The sequence below is a fragment of the Narcine bancroftii genome, chromosome 9 (assembly GCF_036971445.1).
Source record: "Narcine bancroftii isolate sNarBan1 chromosome 9, sNarBan1.hap1, whole genome shotgun sequence".
NCBI lineage: Eukaryota > Metazoa > Chordata > Chondrichthyes > Torpediniformes > Narcinidae > Narcine > Narcine bancroftii.
The window spans coordinates 1,389,154-1,402,816 of NC_091477.1; the positions used below are offsets into that span (position 1 = coordinate 1,389,154).

At 43.6% G+C, this 13,663-nt stretch overlaps 1 protein-coding gene across 4 annotated transcripts in view; it reads left to right on the forward strand.

Annotated features, from left to right (window-relative positions):
* Nucleotides 1-8,715, forward strand: part of LOC138743113 (E3 ubiquitin-protein ligase RNF130-like) — a 131,515-nt gene extending 122,800 nt beyond the window's left edge. For 3 of the 4 annotated variants that reach the window (XM_069897960.1, XM_069897959.1, XM_069897964.1), the window contains one exon: nucleotides 1,224-8,715. In XM_069897960.1, the coding sequence (XP_069754061.1) occupies nucleotides 1,224-1,336 (113 nt within the window). In that variant the 3' untranslated portion in view covers nucleotides 1,337-8,715. The remainder of the gene's footprint in view (nucleotides 1-1,223) is intronic. The other variant, XM_069897962.1, reaches the window with a different exon arrangement.
* The last annotated feature ends 4,948 nt before the right edge of the window (nucleotides 8,716-13,663 follow it).

Here is a 13,663-nt window from a genome sequence, read left to right on the forward strand (position 1 = left end):
AGCAATTTGAAACTCCTCCAGCACCAGTGCTCAAGCCACATATTCATTTTAACTATCCAGCCGTTCCTTCCCTGACTAGCATTTGGCCCAGGAATCCTAAGATTTTGAGGTCCTGCAGAAGTTAATGTTACATTATATAAATATTCCACATTGTTGATATATAAATTAAAGCATATAAACTTAATTATAACATTAATAGAATTGACATAGAGATGTATTGTAATCTAGGTTTGAGGGAGGCAGTTTGGGCTTGGTTATGGTTCTGTTTGTTCATGTCTGAGTTTGTGTCTGGGTTTATATCTAGGTGGATTGTGTCTGGGTTTGTATCTGAGTAGATTGTGTCTGGGAGAATTGTGTCTGGGTTTGTATCTGGGTGGATTGTGTCTGGGTTTGTGCCTGGGTTATGTTGTGTCTGTGTGAATTGTGTTTTGGTTTATGTCTGGGTTATGTTGTGTCTGTGTGGATTGTATCTGGGTTTGTGCCTGGGTTATGTTGTGTCTGGGTTTGTATCTGGGTGGATTGTGTCTGGGTTTGTATCTGGGTGGATTGTGTCTGGGTTAGTGTCTGCATTATGTTGTGTCTGGGTTTTTGTGTGTCTGGGTTTGTGCCTGGGTTATGTTGTGTCTGGGTGGGTGAGTGCCAGGGCAGAATTGATGCTGAGGAATGAAGTTGATTCAGGTTGAATTCCCTACAATCGTCATCTTCAATTTTTGTCTGAATTGTAGTTGCAGAGCATTCCTGATGATGTACTGGACTCAACAACACGATGCCAGAGCTCTGGATGATCAGAGGTGTTCCCTTCTCCTGTTTTGAAGAATATGGTAGTACAGGAGTTGGCTCTACTGGGGAGTATGTTTTAAGAGTTTTGCGGAGATCTGGAACTCTCACTCATCCCTTTCCCTCCCCAACCAGAAGCTGTAAAGGCTGAGGATCATCTGGAGGTGTTTCTGAAGGGCATATGAAGGCAATCAGTTCCCTGATGTTGATCAGCTAACGATTGATTGATTGGCCCCTCCTGTTCATGCTGTCAACATGCTGTTCCTTTCCTCTCAGCAGCACCGTGTTTATATCTGGGATATCGTTTCCCCTTGAACTTATTATGTGGTTATTGGTGTGAACTGTGCTTTATTCTTCAGAAAGCACCAGAGTTGTTTGCTTGCCCTGTTCTGTCTCTGATACAAGACAAAATGGCTACCCACCGTCTCTTTCTGTGTCTTGCCCAGGTGGCCAGAGTGAAAGCAGTGACTGCGATCCGCAATCAACCGTGTGCGAGATCAAGCTGCCAGACGTTCAGCCTTCCACTGACCACCCTGACCAGGACAAAGCAAGAGTCTGATCTGTCCCTGCTGCCTTTCAGACTAGTCTTAAACTTACTGCACAAAATGTAAAGCTGCAAATGCGCCTTGTGGATTCCGATCCGAAGTAGCAGAGCATCACGCTCATCAGTACCACCCGCTGCCTGTCTTTGCATCACGTTTCATGTTATCATTCTTCCTCATCATGTCACCAAACGTACTGGGATGGGTGGATTAAATTTGCCTCGACCTACAAAGATTCCTGTTCTCAATTGTTTGAAAAGAAATGAATTATTGTCTTTAATCTGTTGATGAGTAGAGGATGTTTGTCAAATGGTCCCAATAACTGACACTGACCAGCTTCCATTTCTGTTCCCTTGTGCACTGGTGATACGAAGACTACAGGGCTCACTTCTCACAACCAGCATTATGGCCACCTTTGGGCTCTTCATTCTGACTTCAGATGACCGTCTGATCTTCATTTCATGTTGCATGTCTGAGAAGGTATTTGCTGAAGGTGGATTGCAGAATCTGGTGGGCTTTCACCAACTGTGGCTGTGAAACCAGCAATGTCTCCTGATCTACAGTGAATGTGTTGCCTGGAAGAATCTATCGGACCCACTGCTTCCTCAGGAACTGTTTCTGCTTTTCAGCCTTTCATTGAACTTCAGTCATCACAGCTCTTGAATTTTCCCAACCAGAAATGTAGCAGGAGATCAGTGGACAGATTAGAACATGTTACCTGGTTGGGCTGTAATGAGCTGTTTGTCTCTTAAATTATGCTAGATCCCTGAACTAGCAGTCAGTAGACAAAGAGAAGGGGTTACACATAACAGCTCATCAGTCTGAGCATCGAGTATTGAAGTTGGGAGGTCGTGTTGCAGTTGTATAAGACATTGGTAAGGCCCCATCTGGTCACCGTGCTGCAGAAAAGATGTGGTCAAGCTGAAGAGGGTGCAGAGAAGATTTGCGGATGTTGCCAGGACTCGGGGGGCCTGGGCATCAGGGAGAGGTTGAGCAGGCTGGGCCTTTATTCCATGGGTTTAAGATGATGGAGGAGAGATTTAACAGCAACCAGAGGGGTAACGTTTTTACACAGAGGGTGGTGGATGTGTGGAATGGGCTGTCAGAGGAAGTGGCTGCAACTTTTAAGAACATTTTAATGGATATTTGAATAGATAGGTTTAGAGTGATCTGACCAAATAGCTGGTGTGTGGGTGGCCGGGAATGGACATTTTGAATGGCGAGGCCAGGTTGTGCCGAAGGTGTGTGACTCTAACTCTAATCCACTAAATAATAGCCGCTCAGTGTCTGAGTTCCCTGGTGATGAAGGTGCAGAAACAAATGAGTCCTACAGGAGCCAGAGTGTGAGACAGGAGCAAAAGGCAGGCAGGGGGTTTCTCTCCCTGTGTGATGTACAACGTGGTGGCACCTCCTTCCTGCAGTGGCTCATGCTCTTTCCCCTCTGCTTAATTCAGCACCTGACAAGAATGCAACGTCTGCTGAACTTGGACAACTCTCGTCTGCTCGTTGAGCACCAAAGGCAGAAATGAAACAAAACCTGGATGTGCTCCTCTGGTTCTGAGAGGACATCTGCTTCTTGGTCTTCAGTTTCAAAGAGCTGAGCATAAACATCTGTTCCAGTTTGCTTCGTCCCATGGAAGGTTCACCGATGAACATCTCTGACAACAGACTATGTATGTTTTATTAATATTGGTTTTTGTAATGCCTTTTTGGTTGGTTAAAAGCGAGAAATGCTTACTGAGGCAATTCTGCAATGTTTAAAATATTTCAAGGCACCAATTGTTCAGTGAATAACCAGCTCACCCACTACGGCATTGAGCTTCTCAGCTCCAGAGCCTTGGTTTGTGCTGAGTTTAACCAATTGTAGAAGGATCCCAGACTCCATCCCCAACCTGCACTAAAGCTGGTTTCATGAAGGTAATTTCAGCTTCCCTGAGGGGGTGAACAACCAGTCCTTTCTCCAGAGAACCCTTCCAGAAAGTGGCACTTGTGTGAGTATTAACAGACAGTATTGTGGTCCCTTGTGGGGAATCTCCAGCACTTGTGGAGTATGATGGAGTGTCCCGGGACTAGTGACATCCCATTCTCACCCATGGTTTTGTGTATCTGCCACTTCCATTTAGCACCTGCTGTGATAAGTATTGTCTCTCACTGATCCAACAAAAAGTATTGGAAATACTCAACAAGAAAGGAGTAACAGATATCAGATTAGATAACCATTTATTGTCAAGTCTTAAAACAGAAATGTAACATTACACGAAATTGCCTTTAGTTGCCATAAGACAGACAAAGATTCGTCGTGAATATTGCCCAGTGCCACTTACAATCAGAAAAAGAGAAGCAAAAGAGAGTTGCTTCAGAGTCACTGAGTGCCCGTGGATTTTCGACAAGCCCACGCAGCCTCTGCAGCCGCACAGACCCCAGTTCAAATCACCAGCAAACCTGAGCCCAGATACAATCCTTTGACTTGATGAGGAAGCCTTCAACGCCCAGAGCCCTTCAGGAGCTCTCCTTGCCCTCAACACCTTCTCAAATCCTGGTTCTTATGAGCCAGTCTCCAGCAGCCCACAGCCTGTGTGGGTTCCTCACCCACAAGTCACCAACAGCCCACCTGTGTGTGTAACAGCCCTAAGGATGGTGCACACGGAAGTGGTCAACAGAGCCCCTTCTCAAACGGGATGGTCTCATTTTCTGGGGCACTGCACCAGTTGGCTGATTCCCTGGAGCCTGCAAACCCCTCGTGGCCACTGCCAACCGCAGGTGTTGCCATCTTAGGCCCAGACCCCTCAAAGGGAGAAGCAGTGTTAACAATTTTCCATCACCTGAAACACCATCCCTCTCTCCACAGATACTGCCTGACTTGTTCAATATTTCCAGCATTTTCTGTTTTACATCAAACTCGCTGCATCTGTCTGTAGTTTTGCTTTTCAACCTTTGCCACTGTATTATTCTGTCGTGCACTATGGGTTTTGAAGTGTTACGTTTATCACAAGTTTTACCGAAGAGCCTGAGATGTTATGGGGTTAATACCTTGAGGAGGATCTGACCTGTTTTCCCAGGGCATTGTACTGCTATCACAGGAGCTTCTCCAAGTGCCCTGGCCTTAGTGATTCATGTCATTCAATCTGAGCTGTGATACTCCCTTCAGAGAACAAAATCAGTTGCCAATAATTTACACTGGCTTTTATGTGGTGAAAAGGAATTTTGATGTGTAAACTGTATTATACATTGGCTACCCCCTATATGAAAGGAGTTGGGTAATGAATTTAGGATGTGGTGATGAATAAATTCCTAGCAATTAGATTGAAATTTGGGTGGTTATGCAAAAGCCTTACCACATTTAGCCTGAGGGCTCATGGGTTCTCTGCAAAAGCTGCTCAGGACCATTAACGTTTTCTACACTGAAAGAAGCAAAATGTGTTCTTCACAGTTCCTGAAAGGATCAGATTCAATTCAACAGAGTGGGATCCACGTGCAGCCACCAGAGAGTCTGCCCTCAAATGCCTGTTTCTCAGAGGTCGGACGCAGTCCCATACTGTACCCATGACTGGAGGAGAGAGAGGCTGCAGGAAAGGGGATGAGAGCTCCGTGTTTCACCAAACAGAATTCCCGCATTCCCAGGAGGGGAGCCTCATGTTGAAGGCTGGCGTAAAGAGAGCTTATATAGGGGTAAGAAAAAAATCCCCTCTGAAAGACACAATGACCTTACGAGCCCCACCAGGTAAGATGAGACCACCTAAAGCTTTTCTCCTTCATACCAACACATATCCTTTCAAGGCACATGTTCAAAAGACCATTCCCCAGTCCCCACCCCCTTCTGCACCACCCCTTGCTGCACATTCTTCCCCCCGACATCCTTGACACAGAGGCCAAGTATCCCAAAGCAGAAAATGCCTTTCATCTTCTCCAACAGAGGCTGAATCGGTGAAGGAATCGGAAGGCAGGTGCCCAGAGAGGAGCTGGCCTCTCCTCCTCATTAGACAGGACGAGGTGATCCTCTTTCTCATGGGCGATAGGTATCCAATTCAGCAGAGGCTGGAGGAAACCTGCTAATGTAGGGTCTCCTTGTGAGGGTGCATGTCCTGGTGTTGGACAGCGTCACACACTCATCCTTACAGTCGCTGCATCACCAGACAAGTGTGAGGAGCAGCTTTCTGTTATCTCCTCAGCAGGAAATCAAACAATGGAAGGAGGGATGGAGGGGGCAGGGTGATGTCCACGACAGCTCAGAGTCCAGTGCCAAGAATAAGGAGCAGGTGACATTAAAGGCTCACAGCTCAAGGGGAGGCACATCGGGCACCAGCAGGCTGGCATAAAACACAAAAGTCTTAAAACGTAGTGGTTGAAGTAAAAACACGATGCTGGGGAAACTCAGCAGGTCAAACTGTGTCCTTTAAAGAGCAAAAATAAAGATACAGAACCAACATTTCAGGCTGGAGCCCTTCAACGAGGTGTGAGCAAAACATAGGTATATGGCCAAACTGGGCGCCTGCCTACATTTATAGATAATTAACCCCCTCCCCCACGTTTACAGATAAAGCCTCTGACCGGGGCAACTCATACTCAGCAGGGATAAGGAGACACTATAAGAGAGTCACCCCAATGGCGAGAGGCATCATCCAGCTCTTCATCCTGGTGACACCATTGCTGTTTCACACAACTTGATTCAAACAGCTGCTACAAGCAAAGGCCGACCAAGGCCCTCCTTCCGCTGGCTGAATATTTGCTCCCATCTTCACCAAAGGTTTACAATTTTAAAACTTACATATTTTTAACCTAACATGTTATTTTTTTAAATTTTCTTTGATTTTTTTTGCCAGTTGCTTGAATTCCAGATTCCAGGGGTTTTACTGTAAATATAAAAGGACAGATAGATAAATGGTCACTGTTGTAATTAGAGCAGGATGGTGCTGATTCAACAGTGGAAGCTGATCTTTGGTAGTTCCGCAGTAGGTTCTGGTTAGGGTAGTCAGGATGGTTCAAGAGCCTGATACCTGTGAATAAAAGCTGTACTGGAGAAACTCAGCAGATTATACAGTATCCATCAGATGTAAAAGGCCGTCAATATTCCATGCCTGAGCCCTTCATCAGGAGTGCCCAAAATGTCAACTACCTTTTACTTCTTATGGAAACTGTGTGACCTGCTGAGTTTCTCCATCGCCTGCTGCACTAGACCCCAGTGCCTGCAGAGTTTCTTGTTTACATCCTGATAAGAACTTTGGTGTATTAAACCTGTTGCTAACTGCAGGAAATCCAACAGGAACAGCACTCCAAAAGCAAATGAGGCATCCCATGCATTTCCTTCAGCATCTTGTACAGTCCATCAATGGTTCCATCCATTACAAGCACATTGTCTGTCCCGAGAACAGTCCAGCTTTGAAACCTGATTCCCTCTCTTTCATTTACATCGAAGAGTTATCCTGTGCTCAGCTTCACAGAACCAATGAGGTGAAGGAAAAAAATAAAACAGTGTCCTGTTTGTTACTTAGATAACAAATAGCATTATCGCCAGGATGTTTTGGCACACTGATATCGGAGAGATATCTGAATAGTCAGGGTGTCAAAGATTATGGGGAGAAGGCCGGGGGGTGGGGCTGAGTGGGGGAATGGATCAACTCGTGACGCAATGGTGGAGTGGACACCCCATGGTTCATCTGAGTGGCACCAGCCCATTGCAAGCTGCCCACAGTCCTTGAAGGTGTTGATACAGTGATGGAACCGTTTACCCTCTGGGCCCACACACCACAAATGGAAGCAGTTCCCACTTTTGGAAACCTGGTTATCCAGGTGGCAGAACATGGGGCTGGAGGTTTCAGATAGGCACTTTTTTCTGGTCAGGGAGTCAGTTTAATTCACCAAGCACAAGTTTGTGGTGAAAGACAAATTGGGCTATGGGAAGCTTAGCGCTGGAAAAGTCAACCTTCTGTGGAAGCCACACAGGTGACTGACACAATGGTCAGCTCATAGCCACCTAAATCTGTGTCTGAACACACCACAAAACAGACTAATGCAGCCACTCCAGTCGCAGGGACAGTGGCTGGAGCCAGCTGTTAATTAGTGCTTTGGCAGAAGGTTCATTGAGGTACAAACCATTTCTTCTTCTTTGGCTTGGCTTCGCGGACGAAGATTTATGGAGGTGGTAAATGTCCACGTCAGCTGCAGGCTCGTTTGTGGCTGACAAGTCCGATGCGGGACAGGCAGACACGGTTGCAGCGGCTGCAGGGGAAAATTGGTTGGTTGGGGTTGGGTGTTGGGTTTTTCCTCCTTTGCCTTTTGTCAGTGAGGTGGGCTCTGCGGTCTTCTTCAAAGGAGGTTGCTGCCCGCCGAACTGTGAGGCGCCAAGATGCACGGTTTGAGGCGATATCAGCCCACTGGCGGTGGTCAATGTGGCAGGCACCAAGAGATGTAAATGGTTTTGTGCCACCCAGATAATGAGTGAGTTTCTTCCACCCATCTGGTGGAGATGTGGGGGAAGTAGGTTTACCGATACAGATGGAAAGCCCTCTGGAGATGTTCACCAGGTAGTTTGGGGCCAAGGGATTTTGGAAAGACACCGGTTTTCCAAAATCAGGTGCTGAGCTAGTCAATTGAGGCCAAGTCGAGAGGGATCTTCGATAATAACCTCACTGAATATTTAAACAAGGGACACACTTGCCACATACAGACCACTCCATCCCAACCCTGCCTGGATCGAACTACCCCAACCCAAACCCTCCCAAACAAAGTTAAAATTCCTCTCACGTGATCCCAGTTTAAGTCTTGGTTCATCACAGAATCAAGCTTTCAGGTCTGAACATTCAGAGAGAGAAGTTGAAAGACCCTCTTTGCCTCAGCAGTGAGATAAAAAAGCAGATGCACATGGTTTAGTTTAACTGGAAGAAGGGTGGTGGGGGGTTGTGGAACAGGGCAAGAAAAATGCTGCAGCAAAGCTCATCACATCTTGTGCTGTAACCAGCTGGAAATTGAGCCAAGGCTGAATTGGCCTTTTGCAGCTGGCATGTAGACGACAGGCTGAAAGGCCTAAATAACAATGTGCTCATGATTTCTGATCCATCCTCTTCACTGCAGATTCCACAGGAGCTTCCTCACAGCTGGAAGTTCACTCAAAACCTCAACTATGTATTCATGGGAAATGCTGTAAAGAGTGATCTGTTTTTGGTTCCTTTATCTTGTGATGCAGTTGCGCAGTAAATGGGTGATGGGTTAGACAATTAACGCTCATCCCAATGTGACAAGCTTTCCCAATGTATCAACAGCATCGACAAACATTTAATTCATTCATCACTGACTCTCCTGTATGTTCTGTCTATGCTATGTATGTATCTGTGATCAGATTACATCCTGTTGCAGAATGCTGAATTTACTTTGAATAAATTTCCCTTCAATGCTTTTCATACGGCTGAGTGTTCACTGTGTTGTTTTTCACATTTCTCAAGGTTGAACTTTCTGCCAAAGCACTGATTAACAACTGGCTCCAGCCACTGTCCCTGCGACTGGAGTGGCTGCATTAGTTTGTTTTGTGGTGTGTTCAGACACAGATTTAGGTGGCTGTGAGCTGACCATTGTCAGTCACCTACGTGGCTTCCACAGAAGATAGACTTTTCCAGTGCTAAGCTTCCCATAGCCCAGTTTGTCTTTCACCACAAACTTGTGCTTGCCGAATTAAACTGACTCCCTGACCAGAAATGGTCCCTATTTAAAACCTCCATCCACATATTCAAACTCATTCATCCACTCTCCCAATTTTCCTCGCTCCTTCATGTCTTCATCTGCCTGGCCCATAAACATTTGTGCTTCTCTTACTGTCTCTAAGATGCTGTTACAACATTACACATTGGACAACAATTCAGGGATTTAGAAGCAGGTTTCTTTGTGGATGATCTACTCCAGGTCTCATCCTTTCACCCTTTATTCCTAGATCTTTCAAAAATGTTTAAATTCCTCCAGTGATCCTCCCTCCCTCCACCCTGATTCAATGAAACTGAGGGTCAGAAAATGCACAACAATTGTGGTGCCCCCATTAAAACAACTCCGAGTGAACTTTTAAAAGTCAGTCTGTTCGTGGGTGGGAACAGTCAGGTTTGTGTTTCAAGCACAAAAATCGAAGCTAACCTTCCAGTAAATTCAAACCTACACATATCCTCCTGACTAAATGTTAAATTGCAAAATTGAAGCATTGTCTCATTTACCGACGTCTACTGACAGGTTGTTTGGAGAGCAGACCACTTAGACTTCTCATACACAGGACAACATGTAAGATACAGTACAGAAATATAGAGAGGGAGAGAGAGATCAATTGGTAGAGGATAATGGCATCAGAATTTTACTGATCTGAGGTTTATTCAGGATCAGAAAACGGTGAGTAACTGTCCTTGAATCTGGAGGTACATAATCTCACACTTGAATCTTTTTCCTGACTGGTGGGGGTTGAAGAGCATTAAACAACTCTTAACTCAGGCCATTGGCGAAAGTGACAGTAAATGGATATATATCAAAACAATTTAACTTAAGCAGATCAACAAGGCAGGGATGTCCACTATCTCCCTCACTGTTCGCGTTAGCTATAGAACCACTAGCAGAACTGATAAGAACAGAAAATAAAATAAGAGGGATAAAAATAAAAGAGGAGGAATATAAAATCAGTCTATTTGCAGATGACATTATAATATACTTAACAGAACCAGAAATATCAATTAAAGAATTACATAGGAAATTGAAGGAATATGGAGAAGTATCGGGATACAAGATCAACACAAATAAAAGTGAAGCAATGCCAATGAATAATGCGGATTTCACAAAGTTTAAGAAAGAATCACCATTTAGATGGCAAACACAAGCAATGCGATACCTAGGTATACAACTAAATAAAAATCTCGGCCATCTATATAAACTAAATTATCATCCATTAATGAAAAATTGCAAGACAACTTAGAGCATTGGAAAGATTTACCACTAACACTGATAGGAAGGATAAACTGTATTAAAATGAACATTTTCCCAAGGATACAATACCTATTTCAGTCATTACCAATTCACCTAACAGAGAAATTCTTCAAGGATCTAAAGAAAATAATAAGGAAATTCTTATGGAAAGGGGGGAAACCGAGGATAGCACTAGATAAATTAACAGAATGGTACAAACAAGGAGGCTTACAACTACCAAACTTTAAGAATTATTATAGATCCGCACAATTAAGATACCTATCAGATTTTTATCAAACAAGGGAAAAACCAGATTGGACCAGATTAGAACTAGATAAAATAGGGGAGAAGATACCTGAACATATACTATATAAATGGGATGAAAAATTGGTGCAATGTAGGAATTCACCGGTATTGCATCATCTGCTCAACATTTGGAAGAAGATTCACGTAGAAAGGAATAAAACAAATTACCAACTACCAAAACTAATATTGCCGCAAAATCAACTAATCCCTTTCACAATAGATAACCTTTCCTTCAGAGAATGGGAGAGAAAAGGGATCAAAAGAATAGAAAATTGTTTTTCAGGAAATAAATTATTATCCTTTGAACAAATGAAGGATAAATATAATATTACTCATGGTACAGTGTTTGTATACCACCAACTGAAAACCTACTTGAAGGACAAATTGGGAAAAAGTCTGAGGTTACCAGAAGAAGCAATTTTGAATATGTGATTACAGACACAATGATAATTAAAAAATTTGTAACAAACATGTCCATCAAACTGCATGAAAAGGAGAACGAGGAAACAAACGGTAAACCTAAACAAAAATGGGAACAGGATCTAAACATAAAGATAAAGAATGAAACATGGGAAAAGCTATGCTCCGGAACTATGAGAAATACAATAAACACGAGGTTACACATGATACAATATAACTGGATACACAGGCTATACATCACACCTCAAAAGTTAAATAAATGGGACCCAACAGTATCAGACAGATGTTTTCGCTGTAAAAAGGAAATGGGAACAACAATTCATGCAATCTGGACATGTGAGAAAGTGGAAAAATTTTGGGAAGATCTAAACCAGATATTAAATAAAATCACAAAAAGCAATATACCAAAAAACCCAGAGATCTTCCTCCTAAGTAATATAAGAAATAAAGAATTTGGACTTGATTTGGATGGAGCACAAAAAAGATTTGTTAGGATAGCCCTAGATGTAGCAAAAAAATGTATTATGTCAACCTGGAAATTAGAAGACAACTTGAAAATACAACAATGGTACATAGAAATGAATAAATATATTCCATTAGAAAAAATAACATATAATTTAAGAAATAACATTACAATATTCAAACAAATATGGGAGCCATACATGAAACACAATAGAGAAATCCTACCATGGACTTCCACCACCTAAAATGACAGAAGGAGAAGATAATGAAAAGAACTGACTCAGTAAAATTTCTTGTTTATTTTTATTAAGTGACAACATTGTTTAACGGGTTTAATGTATCTTATAGATTGAACTTCAAATAAATGGGAAAGGGGGTGAGGGAGGGAGGCAAGGGAGGGGGGAAAAGGGGGAGAAAATGACACTATATATTCAAGAGAAAAAATGTCTGTACGTAACTTGGCAAATATGGTTTATAATGTGAAAAATAAAAAAATTTAAAAAATCAACTCTTAACTCTCGTGTACCTGTGGAATGTCCCAAGGCACCCTCTCACGGTGTACATCCAATGTGTAACTGCAGCACAGAAACAGGATCAGTGACCCATCATGTAAGCATGTTGCCACCCTCACCACACCTGCCTGCACCTGTTCCATATCCCTCTTCCCTGCCTCTTCACATATCTGTTTAAATGCCTATCGAATGATACCACAGTATCTGTTTCCACCACTTCCCCTGACAGCACATTCCAGGTACCCACCACTCTGTGTACAAAAATATCCTTGCCCTGTCACATTAAATCTGAACCCTCTGGTTTCTGATGTTTCCCTCCTTGGTTAAAGACACTGACTGTCCACCCTCTCTCTCTATGTTATGCTTCTTTCAGGCCATCTCTCATTCAGCCTCCAACGCTCCAGAGAATACAACCCAGTTTTCCCCGATCACGGCTAATAGCTCATTCTCTCTGGTGCTGGACTCTGAAGGGAAAAGCAAACTGCCAACGGGTCTCGGAAGATCTATAGAGGAACAGGTTTGGTCGATGTTTCAGGACTTGCTCAGATGCTGCTTGACCTGCTGTGTTCCTCCTGCATTTTGTTAACATCTGGCTGATTTTTATAGATGTGTGATAGAAAGTGTGCTGACTGGCTGCATCACGATCTGGTATGGGAACACCAATTCCACTGAGCGCAAAGCACTCCAAAAGGTTGTGGACACAGCCCAGGCAAAACCCTCCCCACACTGAGAACATCTACAGGGAACACTGCCGTTGGAGAGCAGCAACAATCATCAAGGACCCACACCACCCAGCACACGCTCTGTTATTGCTGCTGCCATCAGGAAAGAGGTATCGGTGCCAGAAGACTCAGGTTCAGTAACAGATGTTACCCCTCCACCATCAGACTCAATGACAAACTCAATCAGGGACTCATTTAAAGACTGTCACTTGTGCACTTCATTGATCTTATTTTGTTCTCTCGAAATTGCAGTCAGTTCAGAAGCAGACAATACTCTATATTTGACCCAACCAAAGGTTTCTACAGCTGTGACAACTTCCCAACTTTTCTACTCAACATCCTGACTGATTTCTTGACTTCCATCTCACCCGATTGTGTGGAGCAATACAACTCAGTTTTCCTTTGCAGGGTTATTTTATTTATGACCACAGTGACTCCTTTAACCTTTAATGTGAGAGCAAAGGTTAACTCCAGTCAATAATGACTATCACACTTACTGGGAAAAGAAGTTTTTTTTTTGCTCAGGCCATTGCACATCCCTCTCTCCTCTGTCTACACCCCTTTGGAAAGCAGGCAACATTTGAAAAGTCTCATCCCATGCCAGCCACACTCTCTCCAAACCACCCCCCCCCCCAAAAATGTTGGAGAAGATTCACGAATGTGAGAACGTACACCCCCAGTTTCAAGGTCAGCTTCCTGCTGTCATCAGTCTCCTGAATGAATCTCAAGATAGTTTTAACAGTGTTGACTTAACTCTGTCCCAACTGATCTCTCGGTTACTCTGCAGTTTTGTAATTTATGTATTGTCCTACATGTTGTACTATGTATGAGATGCTCAACAGGTATGGTCACAAAACAACTTCTATCACTGCAATTTTGTCAATAAAATGGGACTGAAGAAGTGTGGGCTTCACAGGCTGAGCCTTGGCCTTGGAAGGTGGTGGGAAGATGCCTTGTCATATTTAAACACCCCATGGTTCATCTGAGTGGCACCAGCCCG